Source organism: Elephas maximus, chromosome 1 (assembly GCF_024166365.1).
Source record: "Elephas maximus indicus isolate mEleMax1 chromosome 1, mEleMax1 primary haplotype, whole genome shotgun sequence".
Taxonomy (NCBI): Eukaryota; Metazoa; Chordata; class Mammalia; order Proboscidea; family Elephantidae; genus Elephas; species Elephas maximus.
Window position 1 is genome coordinate 50,363,813 of NC_064819.1, and position 25,573 is coordinate 50,389,385.

The 25,573-nt window shown below is 43.6% G+C and overlaps 1 protein-coding gene across 1 annotated transcript in view; it reads right to left on the bottom strand.

Annotated features, from left to right (window-relative positions):
* The window catches only part of TXNDC5 (thioredoxin domain containing 5), a 31,906-nt gene extending 29,825 nt beyond the window's left edge, over window positions 1-2,081 (bottom strand). Inside the window, exon 1 of the mRNA XM_049883220.1 lies at window positions 1,766-2,081. Within this exon, the coding sequence (XP_049739177.1) occupies window positions 1,766-2,022 (257 nt within the window). The 5' untranslated portion in view covers window positions 2,023-2,081. The remainder of the gene's footprint in view (window positions 1-1,765) is intronic.
* Between the last annotated feature and the right edge of the window lie 23,492 nt (window positions 2,082-25,573).

Sequence of the window (25,573 nt, forward strand, 5' to 3'; positions counted from 1 at the left end):
TTAATACCAAGTGTCCACACTTCCCAATGCTTTCCCTCACTCAGCCCAGGTCTACCTGGTGGCTGTTGCAGAGACTCCAAACTTCAAAACCCCATTGGTATGACATTAATTTAGCTATGTCAATTTTTCTTTAAAAATAAAACAGGAAATTCTATGGACATATTTATTCCACTGAAATAGGCCCCAGTCAAGTAGTCTATTTAATCGAAATAGTTACTCTGAGAATATTTTTGCCCAGAGTAACTATTTATATTGACTATTATTAGGAGCCCTGGTGGTGCAGTGGTTAAGCACTCAACTGCTAACCAAAAGGTTGGCAGGTCGGACCCACCAGCCACTCTGACAGAAAGGTGTGGCAGTCTGCTTCCATAAAGGTTACAGCCTTGGAAACCCTATGAGGCAGTTCTACTCTATCCTATAGGGTTTGGGTTTTTTTTTATTATTATTATTTTATTGCCACAAAGTATCTTCAATACCCTTGGTAGTTCTAGAAATCCACCCTCAGTTGGTTCTTGGGAGCTTGAAACACATTTTTCGATAGATACATTGTTAATAAATGACAGCTGGCCAGAAGAAGTTGATTTAAGGCGCATAAAGGGGAAGCAGAGTAAAAGCCCTGGACTCTAAGCCCTGGGAGCAAGACCTTGTCCTAGATATGGGCTAAATAGAAAACGTTCCCCCTATTTTCACAGGCATATGTTTAAGCACATCCTTCCCCAGCTCAATGAGTCTCTCCCCAGTTCTGCGTAAGAATGTCAAATTTTGCAAAAAACGTATCCAGGCCAACCACGTAAATCAAACTGCCCCCTCTCCTCTCCCTGGCATCTCGGCCCTTTGCTTGTGTCAATAACCAGGAGCCCATCAGCAAGGTACTTCCCAGGTTAGGGTCTCTCAGGATAGCAGGGTGGTCCACACCAAAGCCCCCACCGAGAGTGAAGGCAGGGGGTATCCGATCCATTAATTCAACGCGGCGATTCTCCCCACGGCACAGTAGAGAGGCAAAGACGACAGAGCTCAGCCTTGAGGCGTGCGCCGGTGGGTTTCTCTCATGAGCGCACAGCTCGCCTCCACTCCGACCTACGGGGGGCTCCCCGGGGCGCCAGAGAAACCCTCCTCTCCCTGAGCCACCCCTCCTCACTCCACAATACACGTACGAAGTTATAACGACACCTTCCTGAATTGCTGTTCAATTAAACCCTCACGCAAGTGATTTGCCCTAAAGGAATGGAACCAAAGCGGCGGTCTCCGCGTCCACGGCCAACCCCAGCTGGCACGGGCCATCAGGAAGGGCCCTTCAGACCAGTCGCCGCCCACGTGGGCCCGTCTGGGGGCGCGCGGCCCACCGAGTCCCGGAGCCCGGCAGGGCGCTGCGTCCGGCCGGCCCAGGAAGTTTGGGGTGCGGGACAGGGGCAGTCGGGGTGAAGTCTGGCCGGTGGGGTGAGGTGGGGGAGTTCAGTTACCCGGAGATTCGTGAGCTGAGGTGGGGCGGGGGGAGAAGGGGACGTCTGCTCCCGACTCCGCTCGGGAACCTCGTCTCCCTCCTCCTCCTCCTCCCTGCGCCACGTCAGCCGGAGCGCCGGGCCGGCACCGCCCACGCCCCGGCAGCCGGCCCGCGTGCTGCCCCCTTTCCCGGGGCCGCGTGGCGGGGCCGGGCGCGGGCGGAGCCGGGCCGCGCGCAGGGCGCAGGGGGCGGGAAGGGCCGGTCTGTGTTCGGCCGGAGCCTGGAGGGGGGGCGCGCGGCCGCGGGCGGCGGGCAGGTAGTTACCAGGGCGCGAAGAACATGACGAAGTGCGCGGCGCTCTGGATCCCGTGCGCGAACATGTCAGCCGTGTACAGGTGCTTGGCGTGCGGGTCCTGCGCCTCCGCGCTGTCGGCCGCAGGGGACTCGTCCGCCGCCGCTTCCTGGGCCCAGGCTCGCGGGCAGAAGCCCCAGCGCCCGCCGCTGCCTAACAGCAGCAGCATCGCGGCCAGCGGTAGCTGCCAGGGCAGCCGGGGGAGGAGGCGTCCGGGGTGCGCGGGCATCGCGGCGGGGCTGGGCGCGCTCTCGCCGCTGCAGCCTGTCCCCTCGGCGGCGCCCGCCAGCTGCCCCCGCCCCGCCCGCCCCCGCCCCGCCCCTGCCCCCGCCCCACAGAGGCCGCGCCACTTCCTCCGCCCCGCCTCCTCGTCGGGAGCGCGCGGCGCCGGCCCCTCGGCGGCTGCCCAGTCTCTGCGCGCTCCAGCAGCTCTGGGTAGGGGGGAGGGAGAAGGAGGGAGTTGGCGTCAGCCACAGGCCTTAAATGCTTCCTGGGACGTTTCAGGTTAATCCTGCAAGGCTCTTGACCGTCGCCAAATCTACGTTCTCCTAGTGTCCACTAGCTGAAATCGAGAGTGAATATTTATTGAATGAACCAACAGGCCAGAGACAGGGAAGCCACAGAGGGCAATGTCAGCCTGGGTTAATCTCAGCGCATACAAAGACCCTGGGATTTCAGACAAAAGGAAGAAAAGAGCTGCTGTCAGCAGAAAAGTAGGAAATTGGGCAGAAGGGGGTAGGGTTCCACCTGAAAAAGTCAGGTTCTTGGCCAGACGTCAACTTCGATTCTGGGCCTGAGCTCAGAGGCGTGATGAAACCTGCTTTCCAAGTGAAACCTTTACCTCTTACCCCTGCCTTACCTTACTTGAGGGTGAAGAGGAAAGAAGGTCAAAGAGATGTCTTCTAGACCACGTGCTTTAAGGCTTGTCTTTACAGGACTGGCTGGTGGCCTGCTGTGCCTTAACTCATCTCCACGCTTCTGTTCAGCACACGTACTAGGTGCCCACTACTTGCTTGGAAACCGTGGTGGCATAGTGGCTAAGTGCTACGGCTGCTAACCAAAAGGTCAGCAGTGCAAATCTACCAGGTGCTTCTTGGAAACTCTATGGGGCAGTTCTACTCTGTCCTATAAGTTGCTATGAGTTGGAATTGACTCGATGGCAACAGTGTTTTTTTGTTTTTTTGGTGTTCTACTTGCTTTGCCCAGTGTATTAGGGTGAGGAAGATGAATGACAACACCCCTACTAATACCTCTACCCTGGCAGCGCTCACTGACTTGTGGAATGTCTGGAAGGCTTCCCCTGGGCTTGGGAATGGCACCTCACAATTCACACCTGCAAATACACCTTATCAAAGGTGATAATTAAGATTCAGGTCCTGGCCTTGAGATCTGAAGCTAAATTAGGGAGAATCACTAGGTTGTTTCCTGGGATCCTGCAGTTGTCCTTGATTATGCTCAATCTGGGCAGCCCCAGGCAAGTTACTCACGACAGACAACAGGGGAAGCGCCCAATGATTCACCTGTTGTCACATCTCTCCAGCCTTTGGTTTAACCACTTCTGAAATTTTATCTCTGGTTTGCCTAATACCAAACCCACCAATTTCCTTCCAAGCCCTATTTTCCTGCCACTTAAACTTGAAATGGGTGTCATCTCCCGCCCGTTCATCTCCCTTATTCTTCATACTTCCAACTAATCATTTTCCACTGGCTCTTCCTTCACCCCCTCTTTTGTGACCATCACTTCTTTCCAACATTTTCAGTGTTCTTTCCCTCGATGGGTAGCTTTCTTCTATTCACATGGCTGGAAAATTAATTTACCTAAAGCCTGGCTTTGACTATGACAGTTTGATGCACCAACTTGGACCACCACCACCACCACCCCCTTTGCCTACAGGGAAAAACACAAATTCCTTAGTCTTCTATTCAAGACCCTCCATAATGTGGTTCCATCATGCCTCGTGTCCTTGTGAAACTCGCTGACCACTAGAAGTCCAGGGATCCTCTTGAATAGTCTATTATTGCCAGACTCTCATCCTATGCTTCTCATACTTCCCAAGCCTTTTCACTGTGCCATCATAGCATCAATTTCTTCTTTCTTCATAAGAATAGAAACATAGATTTAGGAGTCCTGTCAAGTGTTAGCTACCTATTCTTTCAAACCCCAGAGCCAGGAAGTGAAGCACGTGCCTTTCTTGTTCCCTATTGCTCCTTCCCAACCATTCATCCCCCTTCCTCCAATAAATTTGTTGCTGTTGAGTGGATTCCAACTCATAATGACCCTGAAGGACAGAGTAGAACTGCCCCATAGAGTTTCCAAGGAGCAGCTGGTGGATTTGAACTCCCAACCTTTTGGTTAGCTGCCAAACTCTTAACCACTGTGACACCAGGGCTCCTCAAAACCCCCAGCACCGGTTAAATTGATGCCATTGGGTTATGGCATCCGCTACGCTTCCAGTTCCTGTTATCCACCCACTTCCATCATCTAACTTCTTCTAAACCACTCCCCTTCATTCACCGAAGACTTAGGTTTTTGGCTGACTGTATTCCTGACCACCCCTTCCTTTCTTCATTTCTGACATCTTCAAGCATCCAGTTGCATGATCCACCTGTCTCTTTCTCAATGATCTTTCTCAAAGGGAAACCCTAGAACTTGTCATCAACAGAAACTGCCCAATCTCCAAAATCTGAATTAAAGGCATTCTGCTTTGCCCAGCTGTGTATATTGTCAGCAACAATAAAAATGTAAAAACTGTAATAAAAATTTATATTGCCTTGTAAAAAACAGAAAAAACTGAAGCCCAAAGCATAACACCTCATCTTTTCCCACACCAAATTTACATACAAGGTGATTACATGGGTACCTTCACCTCCTTCCATCTGGTTCCAAGAGAAGCAGTATCCTCCTCCTAATCAAGGCCAGTCTTTCACAGGTGCTTTAGTGTAGTAAGCTGAAAAATGCCCCCCAGCAGCTCTAGGAAACTAATGCACCATCCCAGCTCATCTTCTCAAGGACTTTGATCCTTCAATTATCATCTCACTCTCTCCTGCATTATCAGTTACTCCCTCTCTATTAAATCATTTCCATCAATGTACAAGCATGCTTTAGTATCTCCCTCCCCCCACCAAAAAAATTCCTTGACCTCACACCCCCCAGCTACCACCCCAATCCTTAGTTTTCCTTCACAACAAAACTTATTTTAAAAATTATCTGCATTTTACTTTCCTCTCATTCTTCAACTCATGCCACAATGCGACCAAAACTTTTCTTTTCAGTCACGAAAGACTTCCGTGTTAGCAAATCCAATGAACGCTTTGTTCTCATCTTACTGGTACAACTGACACTTCCTCCACATTGATACAGTGTAATTTCAGCTTCTCTGACACCATCCTCTCCTGGTTTGCTTTGTGCCTTAATTATCACTCTTTGGGTTCCCAGATCCAACCTCTCAACGCTGGTTTCTCAGGGCTTAGCCTTGTGCCCTTTGCTGTAGATAATGGAAAAACAGTTGCAGCAATTTATAGATAGGGAACTTCCAGAAATTCAAGCCAGGTTCAGAAGATGGACGATGGACATCATTGCTAATGTCAGATGGATCTTGGCTGAAAGCAGAGAATACAAAAAAATTTACCTGTGTTTTATTGGCTATGCAAAAGACATTCGACTGTGTGGATCATAACAAGTTATGGATAACTTTGCAGGGAATGGGAATTCCAAAACACTTAATTGTGCTCATGTGAAACCTGTACATAGACCAAGAGGCAGTTGTTTGAACAGAACAAGGGGATATTACGTGGTTTAAAATCAGGAAGGGTGTGCATCCGTGTTGTATCCTTTCACCATACTTATCCAATCTGTATGTTGAGCAATACATGAGAAGCTGGGCTATATGAAGAAGAGCGAGGTATCAGGATTGGAGGAAGGTTCATTGACAATTTGCAATATGCAGATGACACAATCTTCCTTGCTGAAAGTGAAGAGGGCTTGAAACACTTACTGAAGAAGATCAAAGACCACAGCCTTCAGTGTGGATTACACTTCAACATAAACAAATGAAGTTCCTCAGAACTGGGCCAATAAGAAATATCATGATAAATGGAGAAAAGATTGAAGTTGTCAAGGATTTCATTTTACTTGGATTTGTAATCAACACCCATGGAATCAGCAGTCAAAAAATCAAACAATATATTGCATTGGACAAATCTGCTGCAAAAGACCTCTTTCAAATTGTTAAGAAGCAAAAATGTCACTTTGAGGACTAAGGTGCACTTGACCCAAGCCGTGGTGCTTTCAACTGCCTCATATGCGTGCAAAAGCTAGACAATGCATAAGGAAGACCGAAGAAGAATTGATGTCTTTGAATTATGGTGTTGGCGAACAATATTGAATATATTGTGGACTGCCAGAAGAATGAACAAATCTGTCCTGTAAGAAGTACAGCCAGAATGCTCCTTAGAAGCAAAGATGGTGAGACTTCTTCTCATGAACTTTGGACATTTTGTCAGGGGGTACCAGTCCCTGGAGAAGGACATCATGCTTGATAAAGTGGATGGTCAGTGAAAAAGAGGAAGACCCTCAGTGGGATGGATTGACACAGTGGCTGCAACATTGGGCTCAAGCATAGTAACGATCGTAAGGATAGTGTAGAATAAGGCGGTGTTTCATTCTGTTATTCATAGGGTCGCTATGAGTATGAACTGACTCAACGGCACCTAACAAAAACAATGACAGCATTGGATCCACTTTTTCTCTCACTGCATTCCCTCCCCAGGTGAACTTAGTTGTAATGATGGGAGTTCCTGGGTGGTACAAAAGGTTAACATCCTTGGCTGCTAACCAAAATGTTAAGGTTCAAGTCCGCCTACAGTCACCTTGGAAGAAAGATTCGGCAGTCTACTTCTGAAAAGTCAATCATCAAAAACCCAGAGGTTTACAGTTGTGTACTGACACACACGGAGTTACTGTGAGTCAGAATTGACTCCACAGCAGCTGGTTATACACTGATGATTCCAAAATTTATATTACTAGTTGAGACCTATTCTCTGAGTTCTCATCGTCTACGTGACATCTCCACTGTTTGTCTTACAAAAAAAAAACAGCTACCATTGAGTCAATTCTGACTCATAGCAACCAGGCATCTCAAATATAACTAGCCAAAACCAGACGTGTGATTTCCCGCAGCATCTGCTCATCCTCCCGTTTCTCTACTTTGGCAAATGGTCTTCCTCTTTCTCTCTGACTCTCTACTTTACAGAGCAACGAGATGGATTGACACAGTGGCTGCAGCAATGGGCTCAAACATGCCAATGATTAGGAGGATGGCACAGGACCAGGCACTGTTTTGTTTTATTGTATATAGGGTCTATGAGTTGGAACTGACTCGATGGCACCTGACAACAACAACAGAGCCTCAACACATATTTTGGGGAACACAATACAATGTGTCCATAACAATTATGATAGTAGCTACTCCTTAAGTACTGTCTTAGTTATCTAGTTCTGCTGTAACAGAAATACCAGGAATGGATGGCTTTAACAAATAATTTATTCTCTCACAGTCTAGGAGGCTAGATGTCCGTATTTAGGGCATCAGCTCCAGGGGAAGGCTTTCTCTCTCTGCTCTGGGGAAGGTCCTTGTCATCAAGGACCTTCCCTTGATCTAGGAGCTTCTCAGTGCAGAGACCCCAGATCCAAAGGATGTGCTCCCCTCCTGATTCTTCATTTTTGGTGATATGAGTTCCCTCTATCTGTCTACTCATTCTGTCTCCTATACCTCTAAAGAGATTGACTCAAAATATGACCTAATCTTGTAGATCCAGTCCTGCCTCATTAACATAATTGCTGCTAATCCCACCTCATTAACATCATAGAGATAAGATCTACAACACATAGGAAAATCACATCAGATGACAAAATGGTGGACAATCACACAATACTGGGAATCATGGCCTAGCCAAACTGACACACATTTTGGGGAAACACAATTCAATCCATAACAGGTGCACACCTCTGAACAACCTGATTTTCAATTCAAGAAAGCCTAAACATGAAGAAGCAACTGAATTTTCACAGCAATGAAGCAAATACTACTTTTTTTGTGAAGGACTTCTCTGACTCCCCATAGAAGTTAGGATACCCTAGATTTTGTTCTCATAGTATCTTATCCTTTCTCTTCATAGCCCGTATTAATTTCACATGCCTGCCACAACAAAGTACCACAAAGCAGGTGGATTATAAGAACAGAAATTTATTGCCTCACAGCTCTGGAGGCTGGAAGTCTAAATTCAGGGCATCGGCAGGGCTATGCTCTCTCTGTCCCCTCTAGGGTAAAGTCCTTTCTTGTCCCTTCCAGCTTCTGTTAGGCTCAGGCATGTCTCAGAGTTCCTTGCTGGAAGATTCATCTTCACATGGCTGTCTTTCCCCTGTGTGTGTCTCTATGTCTGTTCTTCTCGTTATACGAACACCACTAAGATTGGATTGTGAGGCATTGGTAGTTCAATGATATAATTCTCACCTTCCGTGTGGGAGACCCAGGCTCAATTTTGCAATTTGTCATGGTGATGGTCCAGGACCAGGCAGTGTTTTGTTCCATTGTGCATGGAGTCTCCATGAGTCAGGGGCCAACTCCATGGCAGCTAACAACAAAAATATTGAATGAAGACCAACCCTACGCTGGTATGATCTTGTCTCTATTCATCTAGTGCTGCTGTAACAGAAATGCCACAAGTGGATGGCTTTAACAAAGAGAAATTTATTTCTTCACAGTAAAGTAAGCTAAAAGGCCAAATTCAGGGCATTAGCTCCAGGGGAAGCCTTTCTCTCTCTGTTGGCCTTCTCATCAATCTTCCCCCAGACTAGGAGCTTCTCCACATAGGGACCCGTGTCCAAAGGACGCGCTGTGCTCCCGGCACTGCTTTCTTGGTGGTATGAGGTCCCAAACTCTCTGCTTGCTTCCCTTTCCTTTTATCTCTTGTAAGATAAAAGGTGATGCAGGCCACAACCTAGGGAAACTTCCTTTACATTGGATCAGGGATGTGACCTTAGGAAGGGTGTTACAGTCCCATCCTAATCCTCTTTAACATAAAATTACAATCACAAAATGGAGGACAACCACACAATACTGGGAATCATGGCCCAGCCAAATTGATACACACATTTTTGGGGGGACATAATTCAATCCATGACAGATCTCATTTTATCTGATAACATCTTTAAAGACATTATTTCCAAACAAGGTCACATCCCAGGTATTAAAGTTTAGGATTGCAAAGTATCTTTTTTAGGGACACAATTCAATCCATAAAATAGCTCTTAACAATACAGTGGTTACTTATTTGTGTAACTGGTTGCTTAATATCAGATCCTCCCAAACTGTGAGCTCCAAGGGGACAGGGATGTGAACCTGAGGCCTGGGGCACACCAGGCACTTAATAAATGTTTATGGGAGGAATATGTGAAGGAAGAAGGAAATGTCACATTTGTCTACACTCAAGTGGTAATTTCTTTGAGAGACCTCTCAAAACCACTTCCTCGTCCCCCCAAAAATCAGGTAATAGGTGTGGCCATGCTTGGTAAATATTAAGCTAGTAAGAAATGGAAGCTAGTAGTCACAGATAGAGTGTTACCACACCCTCTCCAGACAGGAGCCGAGAGGTAGGCAGAGCTACCTCGTGGTAGAGCTACACTCATCCCAGAGAGCTCAATGACAGCTACAGTGTGAATAATTGCTCCTGACGGGGAAAACCACAGCTTTTGTACCCCACCTCCTGAGGATAAAATGACACCTCACAGTGTTTTCACTTTGGGGGGAGGACACTGTGGAACATCCTGATAATATGGAAACTGAAATGTTACCACTTACACCACTTTATTAACAGGTGCATCCTGGATTATTATTGGGTTAAAAATGCTACTTTTAGGCAAATAATGAAAGCACTTACATCCTGTTGTTCTAACTGTTGGTCAAAATTTTCTGGAAGGTGCCTCTAAAGAAGAGAAACTATATTCTTCTTGGTGGCCTTTTGTGGCTGTTCAAATGTGATTGTTGAGAAAGGGGAACAAGTTAGAGGATTGCACTTATCAGAGAAAGTCTACAGAAAAAGACTAAAGCAATCTTCCAAGCCTGGTGTCATCTAGAAAAGTAGGGTTGTTTTTCTGTGTTAATGGAAATTCAAAGGAACCCTTGAGGTGCAATGGTTAAAGCACTCATCTGTTAACCCAAAAGTCAGCGATTCAAATCCACCGGGGCTCTGTGGGGCAAAAAAGACCTGGTGATCTACTCCTGTAAAGATTACAGCCTAGGAAAGCCTTTGGGGCAGTTCTACACTGTCCTGTAGGGTCACTATGAGTCGGAATCCGCTGGACAACACACAACAATGGAAATTTTGATATTTAACCACTACCCACTTAAGCTCCCTGAAGCAACACTACCCACCTCCTCCTAAACAATTACTAAGCATAGAAAAACACACCATAACGTACGATTCAGTAACAGGGAGATAAAAGTTTTCAAAGATCCAGGTCAGAGGAAAAAAATTAAGAGTTTCTCTGCTGAATGGAATGTGTTGTTAAGGACTGAACTGTTTTCCCTTAAAACGTGTGTTGGAATCCTAACCCTTATACCTGTGGATGTAAGCCCATTTGGTAATAGGGTTTTCTTTGTTATGTTCATGAGTCCATATTAGTACAGAGTGTGTCTTAAACCTTAAGACTTTTGAGATATAACAAGACTAGTGTGGACACAGAGACAAGCAAGCACACATGGGGGAAGATAGATGCCATGTGGTGATCGCCAAGGAATGCCAAGAAGCACGCTAGAGAAGCTGAGGTGTGGATTTTCCCCAGGATTCACAAATACAGCCTTCCCCTAGAGCCAGTGCCCTGAGTTTGGACTTCTAGCACCCAAACTGTGAAAAAAGAAATGTCTGTTTTTTAAAGCCACTCACTTCTGGTATTTCTCTTACAGCAGCACTAAGAAACCAGGATAGCGTATTGTTTCTGAAATTCCACCAAATCTCGCTCTAGATTTTTGTGTGTGGCTCATTTAATTCATGTCATATGCTGCCTCTTCCTCTCCTTCTCTGAGCCTGTCATTCTCCCCAACTCTCATGTGCTAGGTGCTACTATGGTAGCACTTCTGCCTTTCTCCCTTGTACACCCTAGTGTAGGGGCAGCAGGTTTATGCAGAAGCTTGCCACCAGCACCAGAAGCTGGGAACAGGAGAGTGTCTTTCCACCAAGGATGAAGGCAGCTCACTGATTCCACTCTTGTGTTGGCTGCACTATCTGGCATTCATGGCCTTTGCCATGGGTCTGCAATGTACTACATGACTTTGAGTACACACTGCTCTCATGATGCATAGGGACCAACTGTATGGATGCCTAAATCCCAGAACACTATTCCAAATTCAGAATCCAGGAAAATTCTTTACTTAACCCCATTCCCCACCCCCCCAAAAAGGAAAAAATAAACCCATTGCCGTCAAATTGATTTGGAACCATAGCGACCCTAAAGTCAGTAGTTCAAATTTTGGCTGCGTGTTGTAATCACCTGCATTTTGGAAACAACGCTGATGCCTATTCTGTCACCCAGAGCTGGGAAGCACCAAGATTAGATGATATGTGGCCAAGATCTCTGCCACTGCCGCTCCTGGTGAGAAGTACGGCATAGTCCTTAGGACACAAATGTGGGAAAGACCCCGGAGGAATGCTGGTGTGTACTGGAAGTTAATAGGTGTTTTCTTAAGAAAAGGGTCTGACTCAAATATGTTTGAGAAACACTGGATTTAAACTGAGATAGAACAACCAGGAAAAATGCCCAAATATATCACCGTGCCACCCACCACTGCTCCCACCTGTGGGAGCAAACTCTGCAGGTCCCACCTCAGGTAAGGACACTGGACATGACCACTAGACCTGCATCACTGCCACTGTTCCTGCAGGAACGGACTGTGCATGCTGCCTGCTGCTTCACAAAACTCACTTGCAAATGCAAGGCACATGGAGTTTGGTCTGAGAGGTCTGCACTCTAGTTCTGACTTGGGGATGTTAGATCGAAAACTTCACAAACATAGGAAAGGTGTTCAAAGAAGCTGGGTGGCCAAAAAGCCTGTCAAGTGTTAATATGCTGAGTCTTGAAGAATGCTTATAAATTGGAAAGATGAAGTGAGGAAGGGGGAACGGGGAAGAAAGAAAAAGATACAGATAATTCTCCTGAGTGAGAAGAGCACAAATCAATTACAAAGTGACCAGAAACTCAATTTAAAATGTATGAAACCTTCTTTCACAAAGGGATATGTGTATAGTGGCACACAAGTACATGAAAAAAGCACTTAATCACAAAAGTTTTTTAAAAATGCAAATCAAAACCAAAGGAGATACGAGTTCACCTCCATCAAAATGGAAAAATTAGAAAGGCATGAAAATACCAAATGGTGGCAAGCATGGACCAACTTTTAACTCTCAGACACATTTACTGGATTATAAAATAAATGAGCCAGCAGTTTGAAAAACTGTCAAGTTCTTATACAATGAAAATCACACCTATCCTAGGATTCGGCATTTTGACTCAGGGGTTTCACCAAAAGAAATGAAAACACTTGCATCGAAATGACTTGTACACATATAGAAACTTTGTCTTTATTATTCAGAATGCCCCAAACTGGAAACAACTCAAATGTCCACCAACAGAAGAATGAATAAACATTTTGTAACATAAACAGTCAATGTCAAACCACTCCGTGATAGAACTGCTGTGAACTGCTGATCCACACGACATAGACATAGCTCAAAAACATTTTGAGTTCAAGAAGCAGACACCAAAGTCCTCACACTGATTTATTTTATTTGAATAAACTTCAACAACTTGTAAAACTGATGCTTGGTAATGAGATCAGAAAAGAAACTGCAAATGTAGGGTGTATGAATGGAAGGGGAATTTTTGGGATGAATGGAAATATAAGGAAGTACTTTTCTGGATGTATGGAAATGATTCATATCTCGATAGGGTTGTTGTTAACTAGGGGTATACATTTTTCAAATGCACATTCATACATTTAAGATCAATACGGTTCACTATACTGTATTTCAATTTTACATCCATAAAAAGCAATAAGGAAGAGGCTGTAAGCAGGACCATTAGAAAATAATGAAGGAAAGCACACATTTTGTTGTCTCATCCTCCCCGACCACCTCACTGATGACCTTTCCAGGATGCCAGTTGCTGGTGGGTTCCAGGCCGAATGTTCAGGGTTCTCTGCAGTGTGTTGTGGCTGGCGGGTCCACGGCGGCCAGGTGGAGCCCTACAGTGGCTGCAGCGTCATGGAGGGACCATGTCCCTCTGTGGAGCTTGGCTTTGGGTTGATCCTGGAGTGGCTGTGAGAGGTTGTGACGGCACTGCTGCCATGCGACATGAGTCCACACTTCATGTCCACAGTGGGAGAGGGTGGCTCCTCCTCCTGCCATCAGCTTACTGGTGCAGCTGCCATTTTGCTTCATGCTTGTACAGTCTCTGAGAAGCCAGCTTTATGTTAAACACAAAAAGAAGCTAGCACAACCTAGCTTCCCTCTGTTTGAACTGGTTAAGGAGAAAAGTCAACTTTCCGAGAAGCTCAGTGCAGTTCCACAGAAGTACATGAAGATTGAGTTAGAGATTGCCAAACTGGAGAGAGAGTCTTTAAAAATACCCAGCTTCATAAACAACTACAAAAAAGCAGTAAAGACCGGATCCATGCTGATGGAGGAGCTGACTTCCTTGGCCAAGAACAGAAGGAGGAGGGGTTGAAACGCTTTGAACATCAAGAGGCGATGGTGGCGATGGTAAAAATGCTGGAGTCCCTGCAAGAGGTCATCAAATTCACCACAGCACCAGGAGCTTTTCCTAACCCGGCGCATGGCCCAGAGCCACCCCTCCCCTCTCCGCAGGTCTCCTGAGCCGCCAGGCTGTGACCACCCACCTTGACTTACATCCAGGCACTGAGGCCAGTGGGTCCAGGGGATCCCCCAGGGGCTGGAGCTCCTCCCCCCCTCATATCCTGGACACAGAAGTGAGCTCCTCCATGGTCAAATACACCTTCAAAGGAACAGACTCTAACTTCCCAGAAAACCCCAGGAAATGTGGGAGTTTCTCTTCTCAGAAAGTTAGAATTTTCACTCATTAGCAATGAAGAGAAACCGCTGCCACTTAAAAGACTACACTTTAACTCACAATAAAGCCTGGTCAAACGACATTTCTCAAAAAATGCTTTATAAATGTTATTTATATAGTCTCATAAAATTATTTCCATCTCAATGTTCTCTATAGTATAAATATTATATTGTAATTTGATAATTTGTACTGTTTAGCAGTAAGAGACATTTAAAAGCAATATCCTTTTGCCAGAGCTGTGTTCACAACAGTCATAAGTCATAGAAAAATCCAAAGTAATTTCACCTAAATTTGTATTAAAAAAGAAAAAAAAATTTGTATTAGTGTTAATAAAAGTTAAACAATCTAAAGTACCTGTATTATAGAACAACATAAGTGAAATACAAATGTTTAATTGATAAATTCACATGGTAGTCATTTCTTTTACTGTACTACTGCTGCCTCATGGGTTCCCTGAACAAGAAGAGACCCTCCCTGGACAGTCTGGATAAGCCTGCGCATCCCTCTCCTTGTCCCTCTTCCGCTCACAGCTGACACCTCAGAGGAAAGCTGAGGGAGTGGCAAGGGGTTTCCTGACAAGAAAACTGTGGTGTCCCCAGGACTAGCTGTTGTAGTCATAAGTGACAGTCCCAGGTGGGCAATGAGCATCAAGTGGAGGTTATTAAAGACGATGAAAGGAAAGCTGCAAGTGACACTCTAAGCAACTGGTCAGGGAGCCACACAAGACAAATGAAAATCACTTCTCAAAATAGAGTGCAACTGTGTTTGGGCCTGGGGATAGAGCAGTGGAGCTGACATTTTTGAGGGAGAAAGGCAGATTCTAAACCAGAAAGTGACACAGAGCACATGGCAAGTCAGGAGATGATCAGGGTGAGGGAGGAGAACCCCCGGGCAGGGCAGAGCAGTGGGTGTGGAAAGATGGGCTCTCTGGTTAGGGAAGGTCAGGGGAGGCCTCTGTGAGGAGGGGACACCTGAGTAGTTAGGGAACCTGGAGAAAATACTTGAGGGGCCAAAATAGGTGATAGCTCTGAAATGGGGGCAAGAACCAGCCTGAGACCAGAGTGGCAGAAACAAGACAGGTGACAATAGGGCTTAACCATAGCACTTAACCACTATGCCACCAGGGTTTCTGACAATAGGCAGGAGGGGGCAAATGCTTCCTGGAGCCAGATGACTGAGAGTGCTGTCACCATGGTAAAGAGTTTCATTTGAATTTAAAATGACAGTAGCTGTCGAGTGGGGAAAAGGATAAAGCCGGGAGATCAAGTGGGAGATGATGACAGTGACTTGAGGCTGAGGAGGTAATCTCTGGACCAGGCGTGAGCCATGGAGATGGAGAGGTGGGCTGGGATCCAGGACCTGCCCTGCAGCCAGAGACTATGAGGCTTCTGATGCATGTGGACGCAAGAGGAGACAAGAGTCAGGGTGACGACAAGGAGTTTGACCTGAGCATCTGGGTGAGGTGGTGTCTTCACCAACATGGGGACAGCTAGCAGCCAAGTGTGTGGGACAGAAACTGGAATGACTTTGTCTGAGAGGAGTTAGGTTTCAGGAGCCCCTTAGGCATTGGAGGAGGAACGCCAAGTTCATAGGAGGCTATGAGGACTTGGGGCACAGAAGAGAAATCCCAGCTGCAGATGTAAGCATGTCAGGTCACCGGGAGCTAGGTGAGTACAGCACAGAAGATGTCTAAGGACTGGGCAGGTTGCACTGGGGAAGTTCAGTGGGCCTGTTTGTGGCCAGAGTGCTCCATAGGTTTGCCCTGCATCAACGGCCTCACAAGGAGTCTCACCAGTTATCTACCCGAGTCTATTCCCACACGTCCCTTTGCCTACTGTCTTAGTCATCTAGCGCTGCTATAACAGAAATACCACACAAGTGGTTGGCTTTAACAAAGAAAAGTTTATTCTCTCACAGTCCAGTAGGCCAGAAGTCCTAATTCAGGGCGCCAGCTCCAGAGGAAGGCTTTCTTTCTCTGTCAGCTCTGGAGGAAGGTCCTTGTCATCAGTCTTCCCTTGGTCTGGGATCATCTCGGTGCAGGAACCTCAGGTCTGAAGAACGCGCTCTGCTTCTGTCGCTGCTTTCTTGGTTGTATGAGGTCCCCATATCTCTCTCTACTTGCTTCTGTCTTTTATATCTCAAAAGAGATTGGCTTAAGACACTACCTAATCTTGTAGACCTCATCAATATAACTGCCACTAATCCATCTTATTACATCTTAGTGACAGGATTTACAAAATATAGGAAAATTGCATACAATGGTAAACAATCACACAATACTGAGAATCATGGCCCACCTAAGTTGAAAGATATTTTGGGGGGACACAATTAAATCCATGACACCTACCACGGGCAAGAACAGCTTGGGCTGCCCCGATTCCCTGAAGAGAGTGGAGGAATTGGGTCTGAATCATCCCACAAAGTCATGGTACCAGGAGGAAGGGCTGCTCTTCCCTTTGGCTGTGGAAAGCCCACACCACTGGGGTTTTACCTAGAGACCCTCTCTCTCTGGGGCTGAGTTTTTAATTCTGGAGATCCGGCTCCAGGCCCCTGTACTCCTCATTATCGAGTTACCTTGGGAAGATCGAGGCTCCTCCCAAGTCCTTCCCCGCCTGCTGTGACTAACTGAATTTGTTGTGGGGTCCAGCATACTTTACCTAGAACTTCGGAGCCCACACCAACATCATCAGTGTCCTGAGCCTGACAGGAATTTAGCCAGAAACTGATCCAGTCCTGAGAAGAGGTTTAAAGTAGACAGCTTACTTCAGTTATCTCATCCAACTCTCATGATGACCATAAAAGGCAGTAACTACTATGATCTCATTTTATAGATCGGAAAACTGAGGTTTGCATAGGTTAATTCACCGACTCCAGATTCACAACTCTTGAGTGGAAGGGTCAATACTGAGATGTCCTAAGATGAAGTCACTTGGTGGGAATTTGAAACCTTCGTGTTCCTTTGGGGAGAGATGACCAGAGGAGCAGAGTGAACCTTTGCCAGCTGAACGGAAGGTATAGTTGAACCTGAAGGAATTTGTGGGGAGTGGGGGACATGAGACGGCCTCTGTAATGGGAGTGTGTTCATGTTCCCTTCTTAGCAAAAACCATGCTGGTTCTGTTCAAATCCCTTTAAGGGTGGGTGCAGGGGTTTCCACCCCGTTTAATATAGTCAGGAAGTCAGTGTTACAGTCCTGTTGGTGTGGGAGTCTGGCTGAAGTTGCAATACAGTGTGCACTCTGTACACACATGTATATGCATATATACATGCATAGATATGCAGACACACATATCGTTCTTGAATAAAATGTCACTTTGAAGAAATTAATTTTTTTTACATTTATCACCGCTCACTGTGTTTTTCCTGTTCCTTCAGCCCCTTTCTTCAGTATGTGCCTTTTGTTCTCCATCATTCATGTTGTAATGGCACTCAAGTTTCCAGTGGTCCTTGGCTGCCCATTGACAAGAATGATGTAAGTTGAATTAGTTCATGTCAGTCAGCAGGTATGTTCATAAAGGAGATCTGCCATTCACACATCAGAGCCTGCTGGATGAGGAGGAGAGCTGAGGCCAACCCTCCCCCTATACACAGAGCGCTGAGGATGACCTCAGTGCACTGTATGAGAAACATCTTTCCCTTCACCGGAGACTCGTTGGCATCTGATCTAACAGCAGCAATGTCCCAGCTGCCCCCAATCAATATTCAAGTTTTAGCACAACCGTTCAAAGGGGAAGTAAAGGTAACGCCTGGGAAATGAGAAATTTTATGGCAAAAAGAGCCAATTCATTATCCTGGCAACTGGTAGATTGCAATTTCAAGGCCTTCGTGTTAATGAATGATGTGGCACTCACTCCATAATGGGAAATGAAGGTGAGTCACTCAAATTAACTTCGTTTTGGCCTCAACAGGATTTTTTTTTTAAGGTTCTGTAATATTTTCAACATATGGATTAACCAACCCGAGCTGAAGCAGGTGTGCCGAGCCCAGTACCAGTCACCCCCTGCAGCCTAGAACACAAGAGAATTCTCTTTTCTACCCTGTTTGCTCAGGTCCAATGTCTTTCCACTGTTTATGTATTCTACTCACAAGCCAAATGTTACAAAGTTTCCCAAAAGATGCCAGGCTGACATCTAGAATACTTCAGTGGTCTCATCCCTTCAGGAGCAAGGAAGAATGAGGAAAACTAAAGATACAAGAGAAAGATTAGTCCAAAGGACTAATGGGCCACATCTACCATGACCTCCACCAGACTGAGGCCAGTACAACTAGATAGTGCCCGGATATCACTATTAAATGCTCTGACAGGGATCACAATAGAGGGTCCGGGATAGAGCTGGAGAAAAACGTAGAACAAAATTCTAACTCAAAAAGAAAGACCAGGCTTGCTGGCCTGAGAGAGACTAAAGAAACTCTGAGAGTATGGCCCCTGGACACCCTTCCAGCTCAGTAATAAAGTCACTCCTGAGGTTCACCCTTCAGCCAAATATTAGACAGGCCCATAAAACAAAATCAGACTAAGGGGGCACACCAGCCCAGGGGCAAGGACTAGAAGGGAGGAGGGAACAGAAAAGCAAGTAATAGGGAACCCAAGGTTGAGAAAGGAGACTGTTGACATGTCATGGGTTGTTAACAAATGTCATAAAACAATATATGTACTAACTCTTTAATGAGAAACTAGTTTGCTCTGTAAGCCTTCATCTAAAATACAATTAAAAAAAAATGCCAGGCTGAGAGGGGGTCTTTGGAAGGCCATCAGGGTCACAAATCTGGAAACAGGGCAGAAACTGAGGAATCACTGAGGCCATAGCATCTTTTTTTTTTTTATTAATTTTTTTTTATAGTACTTTAGATGACAGTTTACAGAACAAATTAGTTTCTTATTAAATGGTTAGTACACATATTGTTTTATGACATTGGTTAACAATCCCATGACATGTCAACACTCTCCCTTCTTGACCTTGGGTTCCCTTTTACCAGCTTTCCTGTTCCCTCCTGCCTTCTAGTCCTTGCGCCTGTGCTGATGTGACCCTTTAGTCTTATTTTGTTTTAGGGGCCTGTAAAGATTATTTAAAAAAAAAAAAAAAATTTTTTTTTTTTTTTTTTTAATAATCTTTGGCTGAAGGGTGAACCTCAGGAGTGATTTCACTATTGAGCTAAAAGGGTGTCTGGGGGCCATACTCTTGGGGTTTCTTGAGTCTCTGTCAGACCATGTAAGTCTGTTCTTTTTTTGTGAGTTAAAGTTTTGTTTTACATATTCCTCCAGCTCTGTCTGGGACCCTCTATTGTGATCTTCGTCAGAGAAGTTAGTGGTAGTATCCAGGCACCATCTAATTGTACTGGACTCAGTCTGGTGGAGGCCATGGTAGATGTGGTCTATTGGTCCTTTGGACTAATTTTTCCCTTATGTCGTTAGTTGTGGAAACCCTGGTGATGTAGTGGTTAAGTGCTACAGCTACCAACCAAAGGGTCAGCAGTTCGAATCCGCCAGGCACTCCTTGGAAACTCTATGGGGCAGTTCTACTCTGTCCTATAGGGACACTGTGAGTCGGAATCGACTCCATGGCACTGGGTTTCGTTTTTTGGATCGTTAGTTGTCTTCATTCTCCCTTGCTCTTGAAGGAGTGAGACCGGTGTTGTATCTTAGATGGCTGCTCATAGGCTTTTGAGACCCCAGATGCTATTCACCAAAGTGAAATGTGGAACATTTTCTTTATAAACTATGTTATGCCAATTGAGCTAGATGTTCCCCAAGACCATGGTCCCCACAGCCCTCAGTCCAGCAATTTGGTCCTTCAGGGAGTTTGGATGTGTCTATGGAGCTTCCATGACCTTGCCTTGTGCAAGTTGTGCTGGCTTCCCCAGTATTGTGTACTATTTCACTCTTTGCCAAAGTTACCCATTATCTATTGTCTAGTGTTTTTCCACCCCTACCCCTCCCCTCCCTTGTGGCCATCTAAGATTATTTCTTTTCGTGTGTAAAACTTTTCAAGAGTTTTTAGAGTAGTGGTCTCATACAATGTTTCTCCTTTTGTGATTGATTTATTTCACTCATCATAATGCCCTCCAGATTCATCCATGTTATGAGATACTTCACAGATTCATGGTTGTTCTTTATTGTTGCATAATACTCCATTGTGTGTATGTACCACAGTTTGTTTATCCATTCATCTGTTGATGGACACCTAGGTTGTTTCCATTTTTTTGCTATTGTGCACAATGCTGCAATAAACATGGGTGTGCATATCTCTATTTGTGTGACAACCCATTTCTTAGGATATATTCCTAGGAGAGGGATTGCTGGATCCTATGGTATTTCTAGGTTTCTAAGGAAGCCCCATACCGTTTTCCAAAACAGTTGTATGATTTTGTATTCCCACCAGCAGTGCATAAGAGTTCCAATCTCTCCACAGCCTCTCCAACATTTGTTATTTTCTGTTTTTTTGATTCATGCCAGTAATGCCAGGGTGAGATGGTATCTCATTGTGGTTTTAATTTGCATTTCTCTAAAGGCTAAAGGCTAGTGATCAAGAGCATTTCCTCATGTGACTGTTGGCTGCTTGAATGTCTTCTCTGGTGAAGTGTCCATTTCTTGTGCCCACTTTTTAATTGGATTATTTGTTTTTTGTTCTAGAGGTGTTGGGTTTTCTTGCAGATTTTAGAGATCACAACTTTGTCTGATTTGTAGTAGCCAATTTTTTTCCCCCAGTCTGTAGGTTCTCTTTTTACTCTTTTGGTGAAGTCTTTTGATGAGCTTAAGTGTTTAATTTTTAAGAAGATCCCAGTTATCTAGCTTATCTTCTGGAGTTTGTGTTTTGTTGGTTATGGTTTGTATCCAGCTAATGCAGTGTATTAGGGTCTCAAGTGTTGATCATATTTTTTCTTCTATGAACTTTATAGTTTTGGGCTTTATATTTAAGTCTTTGATCCATTTTGAATTAGTTTTTGTACATGGTGTGATATATGTGTCCTATTTCGTTTTTTTGCTGATGGACATCCGGCTTTGCCAGCACCATTTCTTAAAAAGACTGCCTTTTCTCCATTTGATGGACTTTGGGCCCTTATTGAAGATGAGGTGACTGTAGGTGGGGGGATTTACATTTGGATTTTCAATTCTGTTCCATTGGTCAATATATCTGTTGTTGTACCAGTACCAGGCTGTTTTGACTACCGTAGCTGTATAGTATGCTCTGAGATCAAGTAGTGCGAGTCCTCCTACTTTGTTCTTCTTTGTCAGTACTGCTTTACTTATCCGGGGCTTCTTCCCTGTCCATATAAAGCTAACGATTAGCTTTTCCATCTCTTTAAAGAATGTTGGTATTTGAATCGAGAGTGCATTGTATTTGTAAATCGCTTTGGGTAGAATTGTCATTTTCACAATGTTGAGTCTACCTATCCATAAGCATGGTATGAGTTCCCATTTATGTAGATCTCTTTTGCTTTCTTGCAGTAGTGTTTTGTAGTTTTCTTTGTATAGGTCTTTTACATCCCTTGTTAGATTTATTCCTAAGTATTTTATTTTTTTTTAGGGGCTATTTTTTATTATAAATGGTATTGTTTTCCTGATTTCCTTTTCATCATTCTCTTTATTGGTGTATAGGAATCCAACTGATTTTTGTATGTTTATCTTGTATTCTGCTAGCCTGCTGAGTCTTTCTATTAGTTCCAGTAGTTTTCTCATGGAGTCTTTTGGGTTTTCTATGTATAGTATCATATCATCCACAAATAAGGACGGATTAACTTCTTCATTACCAGTTGGGATGCTCTTTATGTACTTTTCTTGCCTTATTGCCCTAGCTAGGACTTCCAGCACAATGTTAAATAGGAGTGGTGATAAAGGGCATCCTTGTCTTGTTCCTGTTCCTGAGGAGAATGTTTTCAAGCCTCTCTCCTTTAAGAATTATGTTGGCTGTTAGTTTTGCATAGATGCTCTTTATTATGTTGAGAAATTTCCCTTCTGTACCTATGTTATTGAGATTTTTTATCAGGAATGGGTGTTGGACTTTGTTGATTGCCTCTTCTGCTTTGATCAAGATGATCATGTGATTCTTTTCTTTCCTTTTATCTATGTGATGGATTACGTTGATTGATTTTCTAATATTGAACCATGTTTGCATACCTGGTATGAATCCCACTTGATCGTATTGTATTATCTTTTTGAAATGATGCTGAATTCTATTGGCTAGAATTTTGTTGATAATTTTTGCATCTATATTCATGAGAGATATTGGTCTGTAATTTTCTTTTTTTGCAGTGTCTTTGCCTGGTTTTGGTATCAGAGTATGCTGGCTTCATAGAATGAATTCGGAAGCATCCTTTCTTTTTCTGTGTTCTTAAATAGTTTGAGTAGTAGTGATGTAAGCACTTTTCTTAATTTTTGGTAGAATTCTCCAGTGAAGCCATCTGGGCCAGGGCTTTTTTGTTGTTGTTGTTGTTTTAATCTTTTCAATCTCTTCTCTTGTTATGGGTCTGTTCAAATTTTCAACATCATTTTGTGTTAGTTTGGGTAGGTAGTGTGTTTCTAGAAATCTGTCCATTTCCTCTAAGCTGTCAAATTTGTTGAAGTATAGTGTTTCATAATACTCTGTTATGATTCTTTTTATTTCAGTTGAGTCTGTTGTAATGTTCCCCACTTCATTTCTTATTTGAGATATTTGCATCCTTTCCTGTTTTTCTTTTGTCAGTTTGGCCAGTCAATTTTGTTGACCCTTTTAAAGAACCAACTTTTTGGTTTTTTGATTCTTTCTATTGTTTTTCTATTCTCTATTTCATTTATTTTTACTCTGATCTTTATTGTTTCCTTTCTTCTGGTGGCTGTGGGCTTCTTTTGCTATTCTCTATTTGTTCAAGTTGTGTAGCTAATGTTTCAATTTTGTCCGTTTCTTCTTTTTGGATGTGTGAATCTATTGCTATGAATTGACCTCTGAGGACTGCCTTTGCTGTGTCACAAAGTTTTTGGTATGACGTGTTTTCATTCTTGTTTGATTCTAGGAATTTTTCAATTTCATCTCTGATTTCTTCTATTACCCAGTGATTTTTAAGCAGGGTGTTATTCAGTTTCCACGTAATTGATTTTTTTTCTTTGCTCTTCCTGTTTTTAATTTCTACCTTGATGGCATTGTGGTTAGAGAAGATACTTTGTATTATCTCAATGTTTTGGATTTTGTTGAGGGCTGCTCTGTGGCCTACGATGTAGTCTATTCTGGAGAACATTTCATGTGTGTTGGAAAAGAATATGTACTTTGCAGCTGTTGGGTGGAGTGTTCTATATATGACAATGAGGTCAAGTTGGCTGACTGTGCCCTTTAGCTCTTCTGTGTCTTTGTTGAGTTTCTTTCTAGACGTTCTGTCCTTTACTGAGAGTGATGTGTTGAAGTCTCCTACTATTATTGTGGAATGGTCCATTTCTCTTTTCAGGGCTGTTAGAGTTCGTTTTATGTATTTTGAGCCCCATCATCGGGTGTGTAGATGTTTTTTATGGTTACATCTTCGTGATGGATTGTCTCTTTAATCATTATATAGTGCCCTTCTTTGTTTTTTGTGGTGAATTTTGTTTTAAAGTTTATTTTATCTGAGATTAGTATTGCCAGTCCTGCTGTTTTTTGGTAGCTGTTTGCTTGATATATTTTTTTCCATCCTTTGATGTTTAACAAAATTATGTCTTTGTTTCTTAGGTGTGTCTCTTGTAGACAGCATATTGAAAAATCCTTTTTTTTTTTTTAATCCATCTGTCACTCTGAATCTCTTTATGGGTGCATTTAGGCCGTTTACATTCAGTGTAATTATTGATAGGTGTGAGTTTATTCCTGTCATTTTGTAGAGCTTCGTTGTTGTTGTTGCTGACATTTTCTTTGTTCCTCTTACTCTCCTGTGCTGAATTTCTTTTGTTTGTGGATTTTTTTTTCATTTCTTTTGTTTTTGTAGATTTCGTTTTTACTGAGACTTTCTGTTTTTCTTCTTTATTTTGAAGAGTAGGTTTGTTAAGTTTCTTTGTGGTTACCTGTAAATTTGCCCTTCTCTTCTTAGTTTTCAACCAGTCTATTATTACTTGGTATCACCTTGCCTTCCTCTCCATTAGAGCATTCTGTACCTACACTGTTTATTTCCTCTTTTATTGTTTTGACATTGTTGTCATTTACAGATTAACTTCACTGGTTCCCTGTTGTAATTCTTTTGATTTTGGATAGTCCTTGAGAGTTCATTTTCTAGGTTGGCATCTGGCTGGTACAATCTTGATTCCTAGCTTCAGGTTGTGGTCTGATATTGCTCTCAGACTGAAGGGCTCCCTTTAATAATTCTTGCAAGTTTGGTTTGAATTTTACATATTCCCTTAATTTCTGTTTATCCAGAAATGTCCTAATTTCACCCTCATATTTGAACAAGAGTTTTGCAGGATAAATTATTTTTGGTTGGAAATTTTTTTCTTTCAATGTTTTTATATGTCATCCCATTGCCTTCTTGCCTGTATGGTTTCCACCAAATAATCAGAGCTTGGTCTTACTGTTTCCCCTCTGTATGTGACTTTTTGTTTTTCTCAAGCTGCTCTCAGGATTCTTTCTTTTTCCTTGGTTTTAGTGAGTGTGATTATGATATGCCTTGGTTATTTTCTTTTGGGATCTATCCTATATGGTGTGCATTGAGCTTCTTGGATGAGCTTTTCTTCGTTTTCTGTCAGCAGTTCTTCAGTGATCCTCTCTGTGTTTTCCATTTTCTCCCCTTGCTCTGGAACTCTGATCACTCTCAAATTTTTGCTGTTGATTGTATCCCACATAATTTTTAGGGTTTCTTCATTTTTTTTTCATTCTTTTTTTCTGATTTTTCCTCACACAGAGTGGTATCCAAGTGTTTTTCTTCAACTTCACTGATCCTGTCTCCAATGTATGAAACCTGCTTCTCAGCCCTTCTACGACACTGTCCATTTTTGAAATCTTGTTGTTTATCTTTTGGATGTCCAGTTACTGTTTTTGTATGATTTCTAGCTGTGAATTTATTTTGACATTTTTTTCCTGTATTATTTTCCTGAATTATTCCATTTTTCTGTCTGTATTTTCCATGAATTTGTCTGCCTTTTCCATGATTTTGTCTATTTTTTCCTCATTTTTGTCTGCTTTTTGCTTCAACTCTTGGATAGCTTTGAATATTAGAGAGTTGCATTCCTTGTGAGGTAGTTCTAATGCCTTTTCTTCTATTGGAAAGTCATCTGGTGTTTTATTTTGGACATCACTGGAACCTTCCTTTCCACCCCCCCCCCCTTTTTAAAATATGTTTTGGTATTTGTCCACTGTCTTCAGGGTATTCAGTAGTTATTTTCTTTGTTTCTTGATTGTAGAGTTGTTTGATTCATCCTGCTTTTTTTGTTTTATTTGGTTATGTCTGAGCAGGCAGGCTGTACGTTCTTTGTTGTTTGCTCATCTGTGGGCACAATAGTTTTCACGTGCTTGTCCAATGGGCAGGGTCAGTTGCTCAGCTATGGTGCAGCAAGGCAGGTCTGGCTGAAGGGAAGGGGCTTGTATAGGCTGTTTGTGGCACATGCTAGGGCCAAAAGAGTGGGCTGGGAATCAGTACAGGGCAGGTTCTGGTAGGCTGTGCCTGTGGTGCTTGGCTGTGTGATGTTCAGCACATGGCGCAGGTAAGCAGATAGGA